This window comes from Oncorhynchus kisutch, unplaced genomic scaffold (genome assembly GCF_002021735.2).
Source record: "Oncorhynchus kisutch isolate 150728-3 unplaced genomic scaffold, Okis_V2 Okis04b-Okis11a_hom, whole genome shotgun sequence".
Taxonomy (NCBI): Eukaryota; Metazoa; Chordata; class Actinopteri; order Salmoniformes; family Salmonidae; genus Oncorhynchus; species Oncorhynchus kisutch.
In genome coordinates this window covers 1,161,014-1,184,011 of record NW_022261981.1, presented here as the reverse complement: position 1 = coordinate 1,184,011, position 22,998 = coordinate 1,161,014, and the positions used below count along the sequence as shown (strand labels likewise).

The 22,998-nt window shown below is 42.9% G+C and overlaps 1 protein-coding gene across 1 annotated transcript in view; it reads left to right on the top strand.

Annotated features, from left to right (window-relative positions):
- Positions 1-22,998, top strand: part of adgrb3 (adhesion G protein-coupled receptor B3) — a 396,998-nt gene that overhangs the window by 227,929 nt on the left and 146,071 nt on the right. Inside the window, 2 exon segments of the mRNA XM_031813016.1 lie at positions 16,751-16,897; positions 22,411-22,486. Of these exon segments, the coding sequence (XP_031668876.1) occupies positions 16,751-16,897; positions 22,411-22,486 (223 nt within the window).

The following is a 22,998-nucleotide window of genomic DNA, read 5'->3' as shown; positions in this document are numbered from 1 at the left end:
TTGTGCACTACATAAGGAATAGGGTGCCTTTTGGGACGTAGCCATAGTGTTGCTGATACACTGCCGGTGTTAGCCAAGTGGTGAGCCAAGCAAGCATGAATCTGGCTGGATAAGGTATAGATGCATCATTTCAGATGTAATTTATAGCAGCCTCCTGACACAGGGATAAATACTCTGCTGTCACCACACACCCATCCTCTGCCCTCTCCCTCTTTTAGTCAAATAACCTTGATTGCAAAAAGCTCTCAACTTCACTGGGTAGATTTCCTTTCCCTCACAATCCAACTGAACATGTGCTGCATCTGTAACTTGAGATGTGTAAAACAAGCACATCTTACCAGAAGCACAATACTTTGATGCAGAACAATTATTGTCAAGAATGATGATGTGGAAGTTAATGTAGTGGATTCACTGACTCTTGTCTTCTACCTTTATGTCACCAGATGACAATGTAACCTATCTATGGTATTCACCTACAGATGTAGGATCTTCATTTATTACCTTTATTACCTTTATTTAACCAGGCAAGTCAGTTAAGAACAAATTCTTATTTTCAATAACGGCCTAGGAACAGTGGCTTAACTGCCTGTTCAGGGGCAGAACGACAGATTTGTACCTTGTCAGCTCAGGGGTTTGAACTTCCAACCTTCCAGTTACTAGTCCAACACTCTAACCACTAGGCTACCCTGCCGCCCCGATCGCAGGAAATGCTTTGTTATTTACATACATTTACTGTCTACCCACACTGACACACTTTTATTATCACGTTTCAGGTAAGATCCAAATGCAGACTGTGTTAGTAACAATGTTTATTACAGCCACAGGGGCAGACAAACGACAGGTCAAGGCAGGCAGGGGTAGATAATCCAGAGTAGTGGGGCAAAGGTACAGGACGGCAGGCAGACTCAGGGTCAGGTCAGAGGTCTGTAATTCAGAGTAGGGGCAAATGTACAGATCGGTAGGAAGGCTCAGGGTCAGGGGCAGGCAGAGTGGTCAGGCAGGTGGACTCAGAGTCATGGCAGGCAAGGGTCAAAAGCAGGAGGGCGAGAAAAAGAGAAACTGGGGAAAAGCAGGCGCTGAGACAAAACGCTTGTTGACTTGACAAACAAGACAAACTGGCAACAGACAAACAGAGAACACAGGTATAAATACACAGGGGATAATGGGGAAGATGGGCAACACCTGGGGGGGGGGGGGGGGGGGGGGATGGAGACCATCACAAAGACAGGTGAAACAGATTAGGGCCTGACAGTTATATTAACAGTATCACACTTTTTATATATCTTACTTTTGGCCAGCGAATTGCTTAACACCTGTGACATTATGGACTAAACATTCAAATCCTGTTGCTGCGGATTATTTTGTTGTGACAATACTGGACAAATTAAGATCCTACATCTGTATGATGGTGCACAGTGGTTTGTGTGGATCCATTTGGTAGACAGGAGAGTTTTTCTCAAAGACCAATATTCAATTCAGTTTATTTGTTAGTCTTTTCTCAGAAGCATTCTGGAGACCAAAATTATTGCTTTATTTCTTCCTGCCTGGCCCATCCATGGTGTGTAGAGCCCTGTCTATCTAGACAATTACCGGGTAGCTTCTTGAAAGGGCCTTTTCTTCTGCTCCCCTGCTGTGACTCACAATGGGACCTAGTCTAAAGCTGCCATGCCACCACGGTGTGTGTGTGTGTGTCTCTCAATGCGACCTGTGACTAATACTGTCACCCCATTGTGGCTTCACTCAGCATCTGGTGCTCTGAACCTCCACTCTCTGTGACTGGCATGTCCCATGGTGCTCTGTGATTCCATGCCTGCTGTCGCTCTGATGATACTGCTGACACACAGACACATACTCACACATTCTCTCTCTGTCTCTCTGTCTCTCTTTCTCTCTCTCTCTCTCTCTCTCTCTCTCTCTCTCTCTCTCTCTCTCTCTCGCTCCCCTCCCTTCCACACTGTCACACACTAACACACTCCTACAGTCCGTGGAGTTTTGCCAAACTTCCAATTACATTAGAGAGACAAGGAACAATGGTGCTCTGCAGGCTTAGCCCCATCTTCCCCAGACTGTAGAACCACCATGATGTAGTACCATCAGACTGAAGGACCACCATGATGTAGTACCATCAGACTGTAGAACCACCATGATGTAGTATCATCAGACTGTAGAACCACCATGATGTAGTACCATCAGACTGTAGAACCACCATGCTGTAGTACCATCAGACTGTAGAACCACCATGATGTAGTACCATCAGACTGAAGGACCACCATGATGTAGTACCATCAGACTGTAGAACCACCATGATGTAGTATCATCAGACTGTAGAACCACCATGATGTAGTACCATCAGACTGTAGAACCACCATGCTGTAGTACCATCAGACTGTAGAACCACCATGATGTAGTATCATCAGACTGAAGGACCACCATGATGTAGTACCATCAGACTGTAGAACCACCATGATGTAGTATCATCAGACTGTAGAACCACCATGATGTAGTACCATCAGACTGTAGAACCACCATGCTGTAGTACCATCAGACTGTAGAACCACCATGATGTAGTACCATCAGACTGAAGGACCACCATGATGTAGTACCATCAGACTGTAGAACCACCATGATGTAGTACCATCAGACTGTAGAACCACCATGATGTAGTACCATCAGACTGAAGGACCACCATGCTGTAGTACCATCAGACTGAATGACCACCATGCTGTAGTACCATCAGACTGTAGAACCACCATGCTGTAGTACCATCAGACTGTAGAACCACCATGATGTAGTACCATCAGACTGTAGAACCACCATGATGTAGTACCATCAGACTGTAGAACCACCATGATGTAGTACCATCAGACTGTAGAACCACCATGCTGTAGTACCATCAGACTGTAGAACCACCATGATGTAGTACCATCAGACTGAAGGACCACCATGATGTAGTACCATCAGACTGTAGAACCACCATGATGTAGTACCATCAGACTGTAGAACCACCATGATGTAGTACCATCAGACTGTAGAACCACCATGCTGTAGTACCTTCAGACTGTAGAACCACCATGCTGTAGTACCATCAGACTGTAGAACCACCATGCTGTAGTACCATCAGACTGTAGAACGACCATGATGTAGTACCATCAGACTGTAGAACCACCATGATGTAGTACCATCAGACTGTAGAACCACCATGATGTAGTACCATCAGACTGCAGTAACATACGACTGTAGTACCATAAGAATGTAGTAACAACAGACTGTAGTACCACCAGACTGTAGTACCATAAGTATGGAGTAACATCAGACTGTAGTACCACCAGACTGTAGTACCCTCAGACTGTAGTACCATCAGACTGTAGTACCATAAGTATGGAGTAACATCAGACTGTAGTACCACCAGACTGTAAAACCATCAGACTGCAGTACCATCGGACTGTAATACCACCAGACGGTATACCACCAGACTGTAATACCATCAGACTGTAATACCACCAGACTGTAATACCACCAGACGGTATACCACCAGACTGTAATACCATCCGACTGTAGTACCATCAGACTGTAATACCACCAGACTGTAATATCACCAGACTGTAATACCACCAGACTGTAATACCATCAGACTGTAGTACCATCAGACTGTAGTACCACCAGACTGTAATAGCATCAGACTGTAATTCCATCCAGACTGTAATCAACCCCTTGGTGTAGAGTTAGGACTGGGGCTAGGACCATGTCATCAAACCCTTGGTGTAGGGTTAGGACTGGGGCTAGGACCATGTCATCAAACCCTTGGTGTAGGGTTAGGACTGGGGCTAGGACCATGTCATCAAACCCTTGGTGTAGGGTTAGGACTGGGGCTAGGACCATGTCATCAACCCCTTGGTGTAGGGGTAGGACTGGGGATAGGACCATGTCATCAAACCTTGGTGTAGGGTTAGGACTGGGGCTAGGACCATGTCATCAACCCTTGGTGTAGGGTTAGGACTGGGGCTAGGACCATGTCATCAACCCCTTGGTGTAGGGTTAGGACTGGGGCTAGGACCATGTCATCAACCCTTGGTGTAGGGTTAGGACTGGGGCTAGGACCATGTCATCAACCCCTTGGTGTAGGGTTAGGACTGGGGCTAGGACCATGTCATCAACCCCTTGGTGTAGGGTTAGGACTGGGGCTAGGACCATGTCACCAACCCCTGGTGTAGGGTTAGGACTGGGGCTAGGACCATGTCATCAACCCCTTGGTGTAGGGTCAGGACCGTTAGCTCTGTAGGACAGCAGAGATGCAGCGTAATGATAAAGTAGGTGTTGATATAGATTACCTCTCCAGCTTTGGTCAATTTTAAATCAGATCTTTGATTTTGGTGTGTCAGTGTTGTACAGTCTACAGTCATGTCTGAGTGTTGTACAGTATACAGTCATGTCTGAGTGTTGTACAGTATACAGTCATGTCTGAGTGTTGTACAGTCTACCGTCATGTCTGAGTGTTGTACAGTCTACAGTCATGTCTGAGTGTTGCACAGTCTACCGTCATGTCTGAGTGTTGTACAGTCTACAGTCATGTCTGAGTGTTGCACAGTCTACAGTCATGTCCGAGTGTTGTACAGTCTACAGTCATGTCTGAGTGTTGTACAGTATACAGTCATGTCTGAGTGTTGTACAGTCTACCGTCATGTCTGAGTGTTGTACAGTCTACAGTCATGTCTGAGTGTTGCACAGTCTACAGTCATGTCCAAGTGTTGTACAGTCTACAGTCATGTCTGGGTGTTGTACAGTCTACAGTCATGTCTGGGTGTTGTACAGTATACAGTCATGTCTGAGTGTTGTACAGTCTACAGTCATGTCTGAGTGTTGTACAGTCTACAGTCATGTCTGAGTGTTGTACAGTATACAGTCATGTCCAAGTGTTGTACAGTCTACAGTCATGTCTGAGTGTTGTACAGTCTACAGTCATGTCTGAGTGTTGTACAGTATACAGTCATGTCTGAGTGTTGTACAGTCTACAGTCATGTCTGAGTGTTGTACAGTATACAGTCATGTGTGAGTGTTGTACAGTCTACAGTCATGTCTGAGTGTTGTACAGTATACAGTCATGTCTGAGTGTTGTACAGTCTACATTCATGTCTGAGTGTTGTACAGTATACAGTCATGTCTGAGTGTTGTACAGTATACAGTCATGTCTGAGTGTTGTACAGTCTACATTCATGTCTGAGTGTTGTACAGTATACAGTCATGTCTGAGTGTTGTACAGTATACAGTCATGTCTGAGTGTTGTACAGTCTACAGTCATGTCTGAGTGTTGTACAGTATACAGTCATGTCTGAGTGTTGTACAGTCTACAGTCATGTCTGAGTGTTGTACAGTATACAGTCATGTCTGAGTGTTGTACAGTCTACAGTCATGTCTGAGTGTTGTACAGTCTACAGTCATGTCTGGGTGTTGTACAGTATACAGTCATGTCCGAGTGTTGTACAGTCTACAGTCATGTCTGAGTGTTGTACAGTCTACAGTCATGTCTGAGTGTTGTACAGTATACAGTCATGTCTGAGTGTTGTACAGTATACAGTCATGTCTGAGTGTTGTACAGTCTACAGTCATGTCTGAGTGTTGTACAGTATACAGTCATGTCTGAGTGTTGTACAGTCTACAGTCATGTCTGAGTGTTGTACAGTCTACAGTCATGTCTGAGTGTTGTACAGTATACAGTCATGTCTGAGTGTTGTACAGTATACAGTCATGTCTGAGTGTTGTACAGTCTACAGTCATGTCTGAGTGTTGTACAGTATACAGTCATGTGTGAGTGTTGTACAGTATACAGTCATGTCTGAGTGTTGTACAGTCTACATTCATGTCTGAGTGTTGTACAGTATACAGTCATGTCTGAGTGTTGTACAGTATACAGTCATGTCTGAGTGTTGTACAGTCTACATTCATGTCTGAGTGTTGTACAGTATACAGTCATGTCTGAGTGTTGTACAGTATACAGTCATGTCTGAGTGTTGTACAGTCTACAGTCATGTCTGAGTGTTGTACAGTATACAGTCATGTCTGAGTGTTGTACAGTCTACAGTCATGTCTGAGAGTTGTACAGTATACAGTCATGTCTGAGTGTTGTACAGTCTACAGTCATGTCTGAGTGTTGTACAGTCTACAGTCATGTCTGGGTGTTGTACAGTATACAGTCATGTCCGAGTGTTGTACAGTCTACAGTCATGTCTGAGTGTTGTACAGTCTACAGTCATGTCTGAGTGTTGTACAGTATACAGTCATGTCTGAGTGTTGTACAGTATACAGTCATGTCTGAGTGTTGTACAGTCTACAGTCATGTCTGAGTGTTGTACAGTATACAGTCATGTCTGAGTGTTGTACAGTCTACAGTCATGTCTGAGTGTTGTACAGTCTACAGTCATGTCTGAGTGTTGTACAGTCTACAGTCATGTCTGAGTGTTGTACAGTATACAGTCATGTCCGAGTGTTGTACAGTCTACAGTCATGTCTGAGTGTTGTACAGTCTACAGTCATGTCTGAGTGTTGTACAGTATACAGTCATGTCTGAGTGTTGTACAGTATACGGTCATGTCTGAGTGTTGTACAGTCTACAGTCATGTCTGAGTGTTGTACAGTATACAGTCATGTCTGAGTGTTGTACAGTCTACAGTCATGTCTGAGTGTTGTACAGTCTACAGTCATGTCTGAGTGTTGTACAGTATACAGTCATGTCTGAGTGTTGTACAGTATACAGTCATGTCTGAGTGTTGTACAGTCTACCGTCATGTCTGAGTGTTGTACAGTCTACAGTCATGTCTGAGTGTTGCACAGTCTACAGTCATGTCCAAGTGTTGTACAGTCTACAGTCATGTCTGGGTGTTGTACAGTCTACAGTCATGTCTGGGTGTTGTACAGTATACAGTCATGTCTGAGTGTTGTACAGTCTACAGTCATGTCTGAGTGTTGTACAGTCTACAGTCATGTCTGAGTGTTGTACAGTATACAGTCATGTCTGAGTGTTGTACAGTCTACAGTCATGTCTGAGTGTTGTACAGTATACAGTCATGTGTGAGTAATGTACAGTCTACAGTCATGTCTGAGTGTTGTACAGTATACAGTCATGTCTGAGTGTTGTACAGTCTACAGTCATGTCTGAGTGTTGTACAGTATACAGTCATGTCTGAGTGTTGTACAGTATACAGTCATGTCTGAGTGTTGTACAGTCTACATTCATGTCTGAGTGTTGTACAGTATACAGTCATGTCTGAGTGTTGTACAGTATACAGTCATGTCTGAGTGTTGTACAGTCTACAGTCATGTCTGAGTGTTGTACAGTATACAGTCATGTCTGAGTGTTGTACAGTCTACAGTCATGTCTGAGTGTTGTACAGTCTACAGTCATGTCTGAGTGTTGTACAGTCTACAGTCATGTCTGAGTGTTGTACAGTCTACAGTCATGTCTGAGTGTTGTACAGTATACAGTCATGTGTGAGTGTTGTACAGTCTACAGTCATGTCTGAGTGTTGTACAGTATACAGTCATGTCTGAGTGTTGTACAGTCTACATTCATGTCTGAGTGTTGTACAGTATACAGTCATGTCTGAGTGTTGTACAGTATACAGTCATGTCTGAGTGTTGTACAGTCTACATTCATGTCTGAGTGTTGTACAGTATACAGTCATGTCTGAGTGTTGTACAGTATACAGTCATGTCTGAGTGTTGTACAGTCTACAGTCATGTCTGAGTGTTGTACAGTATACAGTCATGTCTGAGTGTTGTACAGTCTACAGTCATGTCTGAGTGTTGTACAGTATACAGTCATGTCTGAGTGTTGTACAGTCTACAGTCATGTCTGAGTGTTGTACAGTCTACAGTCATGTCTGGGTGTTGTACAGTATACAGTCATGTCCGAGTGTTGTACAGTCTACAGTCATGTCTGAGTGTTGTACAGTCTACAGTCATGTCTGAGTGTTGTACAGTATACAGTCATGTCTGAGTGTTGTACAGTATACAGTCATGTCTGAGTGTTGTACAGTCTACAGTCATGTCCGAGTGTTGTACAGTATACAGTCATGTCTGAGTGTTGTACAGTCTACATTCATGTCTGAGTGTAGTACAGTATACAGTCATGTCTGAGTGTTGTACAGTATACAGTCATGTCTGAGTGTTGTACAGTCTACATTCATGTCTGAGTGTTGTACAGTATACAGTCATGTCTGAGTGTTGTACAGTATACAGTCATGTCTGAGTGTTGTACAGTCTACAGTCATGTCTGAGTGTTGTACAGTATACAGTCATGTCTGAGTGTTGTACAGTCTACAGTCATGTCTGAGTGTTGTACAGTATACAGTCATGTCTGAGTGTTGTACAGTCTACAGTCATGTCTGAGTGTTGTACAGTCTACAGTCATGTCTGGGTGTTGTACAGTATACAGTCATGTCCGAGTGTTGTACAGTCTACAGTCATGTCTGAGTGTTGTACAGTCTACAGTCATGTCTGAGTGTTGTACAGTATACAGTCATGTGTGAGTGTTGTACAGTCTACAGTCATGTCTGAGTGTTGTACAGTATACAGTCATGTCTGAGTGTTGTACAGTCTACATTCATGTCTGAGTGTTGTACAGTATACAGTCATGTCTGAGTGTTGTACAGTATACAGTCATGTCTGAGTGTTGTACAGTCTACAGTCATGTCTGAGTGTTGTACAGTATACAGTCATGTCTGAGTGTTGTACAGTATACAGTCATGTCTGAGTGTTGTACAGTCTACAGTCATGTCTGAGTGTTGTACAGTCTACAGTCATGTCTGAGTGTTGTACAGTCTACAGTCATGTCTGAGTGTTGTACAGTATACAGTCATGTCTGAGTGTTGTACAGTCTACAGTCATGTCTGAGTGTTGTACAGTCTACAGTCATGTCTGGGTGTTGTACAGTATACAGTCATGTCCGAGTGTTGTACAGTCTACAGTCATGTCTGAGTGTTGTACAGTCTACAGTCATGTCTGAGTGTAGTACAGTATACAGTCATGTCTGAGTGTTGTACAGTCTACAGTCATGTCTGAGTGTTGTACAGTCTACAGTCATGTCTGAGTGTTGTACAGTCTACAGTCATGTCTGAGTGTTGTACAGTCTACATTCATGTCTGAGTGTAGTACAGTATACAGTCATGTCTGAGTGTTGTACAGTATACAGTCATGTCTGAGTGTTGTACAGTCTACATTCATGTCTGAGTGTTGTACAGTATACAGTCATGTCTGAGTGTTGTACAGTATACAGTCATGTCTGAGTGTTGTACAGTCTACAGTCATGTCTGAGTGTTGTACAGTATACAGTCATGTCTGAGTGTTGTACAGTATACAGTCATGTCTGAGTGTTGTACAGTATACAGTCATGTCTGAGTGTTGTACAGTCTACAGTCATGTCTGAGTGTTGTACAGTATACAGTCATGTCTGAGTGTTGTACAGTATACAGTCATGTCTGAGTGTTGTACAGTCTACAGTCATGTCTGAGTGTTGTACAGTATACAGTCATGTCTGGCTGTTGTACAGTATACAGTCATGTCTGAGTGTTGTACAGTATACAGTCATGTCTGAGTGTTGTACAGTCTACAGTCATGTCTGAGTGTTGTACAGTATACAGTCATGTCTGAGTGTTGTACAGTATACAGTCATGTCTGAGTGTTGTACAGTCTACAGTCATGTCTGAGTGTTGTACAGTATACAGTCATGTCTGAGTGTTGTACAGTATACAGTCATGTCCGAGTGTTGTACAGTCTACAGTCATGTCTGAGTGTTGTACAGTATACAGTCATGTCTGAGTGTTGTACAGTATACAGTCATGTCTGAGTGTTGTACAGTATACAGTCATGTCTGAGTGTTGTACAGTATACAGTCATGTCTGAGTGTTGTACAGTATACAGTCATGTCTGAGTGTTGTACAGTATACAGTCATGTCTGAGTGTTGTACAGTATACAGTCATGTCTGAGTGTTGTACAGTATACGGTCATGTCTGAGTGTTGTACAGTATACAGTCATGTCTGAGTGTTGTACAGTATACAGTCATGTCTGAGTGTTGTACAGTCTACAGTCATGTCTGAGTGTTGTACAGTATACAGTCATGTCTGAGTGTTGTACAGTATACAGTCATGTCTGAGTGTTGTACAGTATACAGTCATGTCTGAGTGTTGTACAGTATACAGTCATGTCTGAGTGTTGTACAGTCTACAGTCATGTCTGAGTGTTGTACAGTATACAGTCATGTGTGAGTAATGTACAGTCTACAGTCATGTCTGAGTGTTGTACAGTATACGGTCATGTCTGAGTGTTGTACAGTCTACAGTCATGTCTGAGTGTTGTACAGTATACAGTCATGTCTGAGTGTTGTACAGTATACAGTCATGTCTGAGTGTTGTACAGTATACAGTCATGTCTGAGTGTTGTACAGTATACAGTCATGTCTGAGTGTTGTACAGTCTACAGTCATGTCTGAGTGTTGTACAGTATACAGTCATGTCTGAGTGTTGTACAGTATACATTCATGTCTGAGTGTAGTACAGTCTACAGTCATGTCTGAGTGTTGTACAGTATACAGTCATGTCTGAGTGTTGTACAGTATACAGTCATGTCTGAGTGTTGTACAGTATACAGTCATGTCTGAGTGTTGTACAGTCTACAGTCATGTGTGAAAGCTTTTGATATGAAGTAGAATGGAAGTAGATGACAAAAATCTTATTTTGATTAGAAATGTATTCATTCTTTATTATGAAAATGAACATAGTTTGGGTGTGATGCCTTCCTTCATGGTTTGAAATGCTTTTGAGCCAAATAAACAATATATGGGATAAATGTGGCTTTAGACAGAGAGGATAACTCTCCATCTTAACAAAACACTGGTAATCCTATTACACATTATTTTATGGCAAAAGTGTTTTGCGTCCCAAATGGCACCCTGTTCCCTATTTCTTGTACTTCTTTTAGCCAAAGCACTATCAGTGCCATTTGAGACAGAGACAATGTCTTACCTAATTGCTGGAGCCTGAAAGTGGATTGGAAACGGAGTGGCAGAGAAGCTGTCATTGCAGGGACATTTATATACACAGACTCCACCAATACAGACAGACTCTACTATTAATGTCAGACTCCCACCAATAAAGACAGACTCTACTATTACAGTCAGTCAGACTCCACTATTAAAGTCAGACTCCACTATTAAAGTCAGACTCCACTATTAAAGTCAGACTCTACTATTAAAGTCAGACTCCACTATTGAAGTCAGACTCTACTATTAAAGTCAGACTCCACTATTAAAGTCAGACTCCACTATTAAAGTCAGACTCTACTATTAAAGTCAGACTCCACTATTAAAGTCAGACTCTACTATTAAAGTCAGACTCCACTATTGAAGTCAGACTCTACTATTAACGTCAAACTCCACTATTAAAGTCAGTCAGACTCCACTATTAAAATCAGACTCCACTATTAAAGTCAGACTCTACTATTAAAGTCAGACTCCACTATTAAAGTCAGACTCCACTATTAAAGTCAGACTCCACTATTAAAGTCAGACTCCACTATTAAAATCAGTCAGACTCCACTATTAAAATCAGTCAGACTCCACTATTAAAATCAGTCAGACTCCACTATTAAAATCAGTCAGACTCCACTATTAAAATCAGTCAGACTCCACTATTAAAGTCAGTCAGACTCCACTATTAAAATCAGTCAGACTCCACTATTAAAGTCAGACTCCACTATTAAAGTCAGTCAGACTCCACTATTAAAATCAGTCAGACTCCACTATTAAAGTCATTCTCCACTATTAAAGTCAGACTCCACTATTAAAGTCATTCTCCACCATTAAAGTCAGACTCTACTATTAAAGTCATTCTCCACTATTAAAGTCAGACTCCACTATTAAAGTCATTCTCCACCATTAACGTCAGACTCTACTATTAAAGTCAGACTCCACTATTAAAGTCAGACTCCACTATTAAAGTCAGACTCCACTATTAAAGTCAGACTCCACTATTAAAGTCGGACTCCACTATTAATGTCAGACTCTACTATTAAAGTCAGACTCCACTATTAAAGTCAGACTCCACTATTAAAGTCAGACTCCACTATTAAAGTCAGACTCCACTATTAAAGTCAGACTCTACTATTAAAGTCAGACTCCACTATTAAAGTCAGACTCCACTATTAAAGTCAGACTCCACTATTAAAGTCAGACTCTACTATTAAAATCAGACTCCACTATTAAAGTCAGACTCCACTATTAAAGTCAGTCAGACTCCACTATTAAAATCAGTCAGACTCCACTATTAAAGTCAGTCAGACTCCACTATTAAAATCAGTCAGACTCCACTATTAAAGTCAGACTCCACTATTAAAGTCAGACTCCACTATTAAAGTCAGTCAGACTCCACTATTAAAATCAGTCTGACTCCACTATTAAAATCACTCAGACTCCACTATTAAAGTCAGTCAGACTCCACTATTAAAGTCAGTCAGACTCCACTATTAAAGTCAGACTCCACTATTAAAGTCAGACTCCACTATTAAAGTCAGTCAGACTCCACTATTAAAATCAGTCAGACTCCACTATTAAAGTCAGACTCCACTATTAAAGTCAGTCAGACTCCACTATTAAAGTCAGTCAGACTCCACTATTAAAATCAGTCAGACTCCACCATTAAAGTCAGACTCCACTATTAAAGTCAGACTCAACTATTAAAATCAGTCAGACTCCACCATTAAAGTCAGACTCTACTATTAAAGTCATTCTCCACTATTAAAGTCAGACTCCACTATTAAAGTCATTCTCCACCATTAACGTCAGACTCTACTATTAAAGTCAGACTCCACTATTAAAGTCAGACTCCACTATTAAAGTCAGACTCCACTATTAAAGTCAGACTCCACTATTAAAGTCAGACTCCACTATTAAAGTCGGACTCCACTATTAATGTCAGACTCTACTATTAAAGTCAGACTCCACTATTAAAGTCAGACTCCACTATTAAAGTCAGACTCCACTATTAAAGTCGGACTCCACTATTAATGTCAGACTCTACTATTAAAGTCAGACTCCACTATTAATGTCAGACTCCACTATTAAATTCAGACTCCACTATTAAAGTCAGACTCCACTATTAAAGTCAGACTCCACTATTAAAGTCAGACTCTACTATTAAAATCAGACTCTACTATTAAAGTCAGACTCCACTATTAAAGTCAGACTCCACTATTAAAGTCAGACTCCACTATTAAAGTCAGACTCCACTATTAAAGTCGGACTCCACTATTAATGTCAGACTCTACTATTAAAGTCAGACTCCACTATTAATGTCAGACTCCACTATTAAAGTCAGACTCCACTATTAAAGTCAGACTCCACTATTAAAGTCAGACTCCACTATTAAAGTCAGACTCCACCATTAACGTCAGACTCCACTATTAAAGTCAGACTCCACTATTAAAGTCAGACTCTACTATTAAAGTCTGACTCCACCATTAACGTCAGACTCCACTATTAAAGTCATTCTCCAGGAAGAATGGCCTTTTATAAAGACATTTCGTGCAATTGTACATCATTTTATATTACTTTAGAATAATATTGTTTTATACAGCACAAATGATGGAAATGACAGGCTACTTTGACACTGACAAAGTGAGATCAATAAAAACCTCATCTTGAATCCATCAATAGCCTAGGCCTAGGTGTGTGGAGACGTATTGTACAATATGAGGAGGAAATGACAGTCCTAGAAAAGCTTCCCAGTTTCACTGACTCACCCAATGATGCACAGCTCACTGGCCGCCGATGGCCAATACTCTCAGGCTGAAAGCCTGTCTCTCTTGTTTTACTTTGTAAAACAATGTTTGCTCAGTAGGCCTATTTGGAAGTTTATCAAATATTTGAATGGTCTACAGTCCGATTAGAGTCTTCTCCTTTAGGTAGGAGCCATTTGCTTTCTGACCTGTGTTTTTCCACAATTGTATTTGAAATATTGTGAAAGCCTGGTTCTGGCTGCATGCTGTTTACTGACAGATTTTCTGTGCGTTCCCTGGCTATTTTATTTATTTAACCTTTATTTAACCAGGAAGGGCTCATTGAGATTAAAATCTATTTTTCAAGAGCGCCCTGGCCAAGATAGGCAGCACCAAGTCATTACAAAAATGACAGACAGACAACATGAAAAACTACAAGTAATCTAGTAAAAACCATTGAATTCACAAGAGTATAAAACAGCTAATTAAAAACATTGACAGGTCAGGGAATCAGCCTCAAAATCCTTCATCAGTGATTTACAAACACCAATCAGGACAAGTTCTTCCAGTTTAAAAGTATTTTGTAAGGTGTTCCAAGACGATCGCATAGAGTACATAAAAGCCCTTTTACCAAATTCAGTTTGGACATTTGGAACAGTTAGCAGGATAAAGTCCAGCGAATGAAGAGACGACCCACCACATATCTGAACAATAAAAATGCACAAATAAAAAGGTAGTAAACCCAAAATGGCTTTGTAAATAAAAGTATACCAGTGACTGAGCCTACTAGTGACTAGAGAAGGCCAGCCAACCCTGGTATACAAAGTGCAGTGGGTTTTGCAGTTTAAAATAAATCTCAAAGTGCCATGGTAAAGAGTGTCAATTGATCTCAAACACTGAGCGGAAGCATTCATATATAAAATATACCCATAGTCTAGTAAAGGCATAAATGTAGCTGATACTAGCCTCTTTCTGGCTTCAAAAGAAAAACCGGCCTTATTCCTAAAATAATATCCCAATTTCAGCTTAAATTTTTTGTAAATTGTTGAATATGCAATTTAAAAAAGAGGCCGTCATCAATTAAAATTCCCAGATATTTATATGAGGTTACAACCTCAATCTCTATGTGCTTTGTGGTTGGGTTACATGAACACAATCCACAGCTAGGCTATTAATCCTCTGTGTCTAAATTATAGTCCTACACCTGGTGTAGTATTCTGTAGTATTTCATTTCTTTCTGAACTGACAGCAGTAATTCTATAACTTGGCAAATGTATTTCAATTAATCAGAGGTACTGCAGCTCCTCCAGCACCCTTGCCATCATGGCTTTGATTCTATAAGGGAGAAATGAAGTGCATTGCTGGAGAGATGAGAGTTGCAGGCTCATGTCTAGCAGAGAGAGGGAGAGCGATCATAGATAGAGAATCTCATTCTAGTTCTGTGTGAGATACAGGTGTGCTTCTCTCTCTCACCACAGCACCGGTCACGCCTTGCTCTCAAACATGCCTATAATGTTGTGCAAACCGTAATCCCGGGTCGGCACAACACAAATGAATTCTTAGAATATCAGGTTCTGGCTGAAAATAGGCGTTTTCACATGATGTTTATTTTTGGGGGCAGGAGAATTAGGGACGAGGCAACGGGACTGAACTCTGATCCCTTTAATTCACATGTTTATATTGAAAACAGTCGTTTCTTTCTCATGTCAGTACTGGATCTGGGAAAGTAGGATCCGGCTCAAATGAAGCACTGATTGTTAACGAGTTCCATCAGCATATGGGGTGATGGAGATCCACATTGCACTGATGCTCCAGCAGACCTGAGTTCAAATACTAAATTGAGGGACATTTAAATTGGTTCGTTAGACCAGGTAAGCTCAATCGAACCCATATAAAGTATTTGAACTTATATTAAATAGTATTTGAACCCAGGTCTGTGCTACAGCACTGTCTTTCTGACACTCAGTGTGTGAACCTAACTTCACACTATTTACAAGTTAGCAAGTACATGGTGGGAACTGAGAGTGTGTCTGGAGGCTGAAGTCATATTCTGTGGAGCAACAACAGCAGCCTCAGAAAGCACTGAGGTTTTATCAAGAGAAGATCTCGGCCTGTATAGATGAAAAGGCCTGTATAGATGAAAAGGCCTGTATAGATGAAAAGGCCTGTATAGATGAAAAGGCCTGTATAGATGAAAAGGCCTGTATAGATGAAAAGGCCTGTATAGATGAAAAGGCCTGTATAGATGAAAAGGCCTGTATAGATGATAAGGCCTGTATAGATGAAAAGGCCTGTATAGATGAAAAGGCCTGTATAGATGAAAAGGCCTGTATAGATGAAAAGGCCTGTATAGATGAAAAGGCCTGTATAGATGATAAGGCCTGTATAGATGATAAGGCCTGTATAGATGAAAAGGCCTGTATAGATTAAAAGACCTGTATAGATGATAAGGCCTGTATAGATGAAAAGGCCTGTATAGATGAAAAGGCCTGTATAGATGAAAAGGCCTGTATAGATGAAAAGGCCTGTATAGATGATTTTTGAAAAGTCAGGAAGCTTCCTTTGCCTGTCACTCATACAGGATACGTCACTCTACTCCTTTAATGTCGTTGTGAGTGTAAAGTTCACTGTTCTATTTCTCATTGTTTATTTCACTTTATATATTATCTACCTCACTTGCTATATTATCTACCTCACTTGCTATATTATCTACCTCACTTTATATATTGTCTACCTCACTTGCTTTGGCAATGTTAACATGTTTCCCATGCCAATAAAGCCTTTGAATTGAATAGTGTTTTGTGATAATGTGTGGACCAACATACCCTGTAAATGGCTAAATATAATATTGTTTGTGTATTCCTTTCCTGGGTGTAATTGTTTTGTTATCTGTCTAACTTTCTTGTCTATAAGTAAACTGCAAGATATTATGCAACATGAACTAAACCTAACAGAACTAATTCCCTCCCTTGTTTTGTCACCCTCAGTGGCCAGCATCCAGAGGCTCCCGGCACTGTCTGTGATGACTGACATCAACTTCCCTATGAAGGGCCGTAAAGGCATGGTGGACTGGGCCAGGAACTCTGAGGACAAGGTGGTTATCCCCAAGGGCATCTTTCTACCACAGTCTGCAGGTAACACAACCATGATGGTGATGGTGGTGATGATGATGATGATGATGATGAATATGATGTATATGGTGGTTAGTGGTGGTGATGATTATGATGATGATGATGAATATGGTGGTAGTGGTGATGATGATGATGAATATGGTGGTAGTGCTAATGATGATGATGATGATGAATACGGTGGTAGTGGTGATGATGAAGATGAGGAGGAGGTGGAGGAGGAGCAGGAGCAGGATAAGGAGACTCTTCATCAGGCTGTTTAACCATGTTCTTTACTGTATTCTGAGCAGCATTTGAAACTCGTGTAGTAAGAAATTGTTTCATTTCCAAATGTCCAGTAGTCATGGCTGAGTATGTGTAGTTACTTCCTCCAGAATGACCCCTTAGTTGCTCCATTATGTGACCCCACTGATCAAAATAGAATGCCTGGAGTTTGACCAACATTCTAGAATCTAGTGGTGTACAACTGTAAACCTAGCATTCCATTTCTAATGCCAGCACTAGCTGGGTCATTCCTACTCTGTGCCTTATGGACATCATAACTTATGGAGGGAAAAGTGTATATACTGTATATATATATATAAATACGATTCCATCAGAAAAAGGACATGGTTGATTTTCAGAAAAACATATTGGTCAAGCTCAGGCACCTATTTTTTTAGGTGCATTTTTCAACCTGTTAGGTGCATAACCCTAACAGGGTGGAAACTAACAGGGTGGAAACTAACAGTGTGGAAATGTGGAGCAAGATTAAGCTAGCAAAATAGTGAACTTCTCTATCTAACATATTTAAACATGTTGTGAATTTTCTCCATAATTTAGCCTAACAGGGTGGAAATGTAATACTGGGACATACAGACTAACAACATGAAAAATGTCTTTTTTTTAAAGAGATAAAACTGAGCGTTTATATTTATTTAGCTTTGCACCATTGTTTTCTTACCATTGAAATGGTGACACTTCCTGAATGTGGTGTCATTGTAGAAAGGGGTCTTTTTCTGAAATGGAAGGGTCACACAGATCATCTTAAATAAAATGATAATACATACAATCATCATTATTGATGAGAGAAAATTTAACCAAGACTATAAAATAATGAAGAAGGATTTTAAATACTTCTTGGAATAATACAGAGGGACATCGCAAAAACACCTCCGTCCCTTTACAGATCTGTTTGTGTTTTTAAGGAAAAGGACATCTGAACTTATATTAAATTCCTTCTGGGATCCACATTTTACAGTAAATAAGAAGGGGCATTTCCTGGAGACAGAAAAGGCACCTTACGGTGGGAATGACCCTGCTACAGAATGGCAACGGCAGTGATTGACAACATCTACCATGACTCTATGATAATAATTGTGTAAATGAGACCTAGCAAACCAGCAGAACCAAAGATATTGTAGTTCCCTTAATCTCGAAGTGCTTAAAGCATTAGTGGAATGGTGTCAAACACAAGGTTTCCATGTGTTTGATGATGCCATTTCATTCACTCCGTTCCAGTCATTATTATGAGCCGTCCTCCCCTCAGCAGCCTCCTCTGATGTTTGTATCCTGTTAACCCATGCCAGTGCAGAGCCCAGAGTGTAGACAGACAATTTGGTTAACTGGTTTAATCAGTCGTGTCTGGACTGTATCAATGAGAGACAAAATGGCAGTTGATTTTCTAACTCAACGCCAAAAACCATCTCACTCTTACTGAGTGGCCAAGAAGTTTAGCAGGGAGACCTATCCAGGTAGCCTCCCAAGTAGCACCCTATAATCCCTATATTGTGCAGTACTTTTAACCAGAGCCCTATGGGCCCTATGTAGGGAATAGGGTTCCATTTGGAGCAGAGATCCAGAGAACTGCTCCAACAGGTGTCGACAGCCTCCATTTTGCTGCCTTACAGCAGTGGTCACCAACCTTTTCTGAGTCAAGATCATTTTCGCAGTCAAAAAGCAAGCCGAGATCTACCGCTCAGGTAGAGAGCGTAGGTAGGGAGGTAGGCAGGTAGGGAGGGGCAGTTCCTCTTGTTGTTCCGTAGGGAAGTCCCATGGTCATGTAGTGGATGAGCAGGTAGGCAGGTAGGGAGGTAGGCAGGTAGGGAGGTAGGCAGGTAGGGAGGTTGGCAGGTAGGGAGGTAGGCAGGTAGGGAGGTAGGCAGGTAGGGAGGTAGGCAGGTAGGGAGGTAGGCAGGTAGGGAGGTAGGCAGGTAGGGAGGTAGGCAGTTAGGGAGGGGCAGTTCCTCTTGCTGTTCCGTAGGGAAGTCCCATGGTCATGTAGTGGATGAGAGCTTCGACTGGAAGCTAGTGGAGTGTGCGGAGGAGCGGGGTGACATGACAGCAGTTGGGAAAGTGCCTCGCATAAATGTTATTTTACAAGACTGATGGTACCTGCATCTGATGGTCATGGTGCTTTCAAGACAACTCGGGGGAACTCTGGGGAAAAAATGAAGTCAAAGAGTGCTCTTCAGGTCAGAAATTCGGAGCCCTAGAAAGATGCCAGAGTTTCCGACTTGGAATTCCAAGTTGGATGACCATTCAAAATATTTTTTCTAACCGGATCTATTTTTTTTTAGAGTTCCCAGTTGTCCTGAACGCACTGAAGTCGGAAGTCTGCTATTTGCTTTGAACGCAGCATTAGTCTCACCAGAGAGAGGGAGAGAGCAGCAGAGGGTCCTCCTCTCACGGTCCCTGATCTCTCCTTCCTTTCCTCTGGTGAGACTGCCCAGAGAGAGGGAGAGAGCAGCAGAGGGTTCTCCTCTCACGGTCCCTGATCTCTCCTTCCTTTCCTCTGGTGAGACTGACCAGAGAGAGGGAGAGAGCAGCAGAGGGTCCTCCTCTCACGGTCCCTGATCTCTCCTTCCTTTCCTCTGGTGAGACTGACCAGAGAGAGGGAGAGAGCAGCAGAGGGTCCTCCTCTCACGGTCCCTGATCTCTCCTTCCTTTCCTCTGGTGAGACTGACCAGAGAGAGGGAGAGAGCAGCAGAGGGTCCTCCTCTCACGGTCCCTGATCTCTCCTTCCTTTCCTCTGGTGAGACTGACCAGAGAGAGGGAGAGAGCAGCAGAGGGTCCTCCTCTCACGGTCCCTGATCTCTCCTTCCTTTCCTCTGGTGAGACTGACCAGAGAGAGGGAGAGAGCAGCAGAGGGTCCTCCTCTCATGGTCCCTGATCTCTCCTTCCTTTCCTCCGGTGAGACTGACCAGAGAGAGGGAGAGAGCAGCAGAGGGTCCTCCTCTCACGGTCCCTGAACCCTGACACTGTCTTCCACCTGCTCTCTCCTTCCTTTCCTCCGGTGAGACTGACCAGAGAGAGGAGACACTGTCTTCCACCTGCTCTCTCCTTCATTTCCTCCGGTGAGACTGACCAGAGAGAAGGGACACTGTCTTCCACCTGCTCTCTCCTTCCTTTCCTCTGGTGAGACTGACCAGAGAGAGGAGACACTGTCTTCCACCTGCTCTCTCCTTCCTTTCCTCCGGTGAGACTGACCAGAGAGAGGAGACACTGTCTTCCACCTGCTCTCTCCTTCCTTTCCTCTGGTGAGACTGTCCAGAGAGAGGGGACACTGTCTTCCACCTGCTCTCTCCTTCCTTTCCTCTGGTGAGACTGACCAGAGAGAGGGGACACTGTCTTCCACCTGCTCTCTCCTTCCTTTCCTCTGGTGAGACTGACCAGAGAGAGGAGACACTGTCTTCCACCTGCTCTCTCCTTCCTTTCCTCTGGTGAGACTGACCAGAGAGAGGGGACACTGTCTTCCACCTGCTCTCTCCTTCCTTTCCTCTGGTGAGACTGACCAGAGAGAGGAGACACTGTCTTCCACCTGCTCTCTCCTTCCTTTCCTCTGGTGAGACTGACCAGAGAGAGGGGACACTGTCTTCCACCTGCTCTATCCTTCCTTTCCTCTGGTGAGACTGACCAGAGAGAGGAGACACTGTCTTCCACCTGCTCTATCCTTCCTTTCCTCTGGTGAGACTGACCAGAGAGAGGAGACACTGTCTTCCACCTGCTCTCTCCTTCCTTTCCTCTGGTGAGACTGACCAGAGAGAGGAGACACTGTCTTCCACCTGATGGCAAAACTTGAGTCACACCACATCTGCCTCAGGCACAAATTCATGTTGTTCCTATGACCAGAGAAAGGGAAATATTCCTCAATATTGAAATAGACAAGCTGCTAATAATAATAAAAAGGCAGGGTAGATACACATCGTTACTCATTCATTGCAGCGCGAGTGGAAGTAGGGAGAAGCAAGTTTTATGCTTTGTAGTAGCTTTGAATAATAACAGTGTTGACAGTCCTGAATAATAACAGTGTTGACAGTCCTGAATAATAACAGTGTTGACAGTCCTGAATAATAACAGTGTTGACAGTCCTGAATAATAACAGTGTTGACAGTCCTGAATAATAACAGTGTTGACAGTCCTGAATAATAACAGTGTTGACAGTGCTGAATAAACTTAGACATGAACTCGCTCATAAAAAAAACACTTATTTGCTGTTGACAGTCTCTCTCTGGTCATTGTTTTAAGAGTTATGAAATCTCATGTAGGCATCAAACTTTGCTGTGGCCGAGGTTGTGGGAGCCGTAGGCACAATGAAATGGTTCAAAATGGGAACACTTTGCTTACCCGTATACAGGGCTTCTGAATCAAGTGCACATCCCACCCACAGGGCTTCTGAATCAAGTGCACCTACCACCCACAGGGCTTCTGAATCAAGTGCACCTACCACCCACAGGGCTTCTGAATCAAGTGCACCTACCACCCACAGGGCTTCTGAATCAAGTGCACCTACCACCCACAGGGCTTCTGAATCAAGTGCACCTACCACCCACAGGGCTGCTGAATCAAGTGCACCCCCCACCCACAGGGCTGCTGAATCAAGTGCACCTACCACCCACAGGGCTGCTGAATCAAGTGCACCTACCACCCACAGGGCTGCTGAATCAAGTGCACCTCCCACCCACAGGGCTGCTGAATCAAGTGCACCTACCACCCACAGGGCTGCTGAATCAAGTGCACCTCCCACCCACAGGGCTGCTGAATCAAGTGCACCTACCACCCACAGGGCTGCTGAATCAAGTGCACCTCCCGCAAACAGCACAACACAAATACATAAAGGGAGTGCAAAGCCTTTATTTGTGGCATTTCTACAGAAGTGTTTGGTGATTGATTAGGAACCTCTTGAAGTGACCACTGCCTTACAGGCAAAGATTCATTGGACCATCCCTTTATCAATGGATCATTGTTGAGGACAATTTAGCTGATTGCTGTTGGCAGGAAAGTTGTGAAGTGGCTTGTTTCGCTGCCTGGTCAAATATAGCTCCAAATAAAGCCCATCATTAAGAGTTAGTCTGCGTCTGTGGCCTGATATGTTGGTTTATGACTATCTGTTGACCCTGCGCTGTGGTGTTGTTGAGATTATTAAGGTTCATTACATCTTTCAGATGGCCAGCCCATTCATAAGACACTGTACAACCACTACCACAACTAAACTGTCCTGTAACCAACGGTGTCCAAACTGATTTCCTTCTGCCCATCAGACATGGATGGATCACCTGTTTTCATCCTGGGGACAGTCCTATACAAGACTCTGGGACTGATGCTGCCTTCACCAAGGTAAGATGGACCATACATCTTCTCTATCAATATCTCTCTCTCTCTCTCTCTCTCTCTCTCTCTCTCTCTAGCACTCTGTCACTCTCTTTCTCTCTGTCACTCTCTTTCTCTCTGTCACTCCTTCTCTCTCTGTCACTCCTTCTCTCTCTCTCTCTCTCTCTCTCTCTCTCTAGCACTCTGTCACTCTCTTTCTCTCTGTCACTCTCTTTCTCTCTGTCACTCCTTCTCTCTCTGTCACTCCTTCTCTCTCTCTCTCTCTCTCTCTCTCTCTCTCTCTCTCTCTCTCTCTCGCTGTCGCTGTCTCTGTCTCTGTCTCTGTCACTCCTCTCTCTGTCTCTCTCTCTGTCTCTCTCCCTGTCTCTCTCTCTGTCTCACTCTCTCTCTGTCTCTCTCTGTCTCTCTCTCTCTCTGTCTCTCTCTCTCTCTCTCTCCCCCTCTCTCTCTCTGTCTCTCTCTGTCTCTGTCTCTCTCTCTGTCTCTCTCCCTGTCTCTATCTCTGTCTCTCTCTCTGT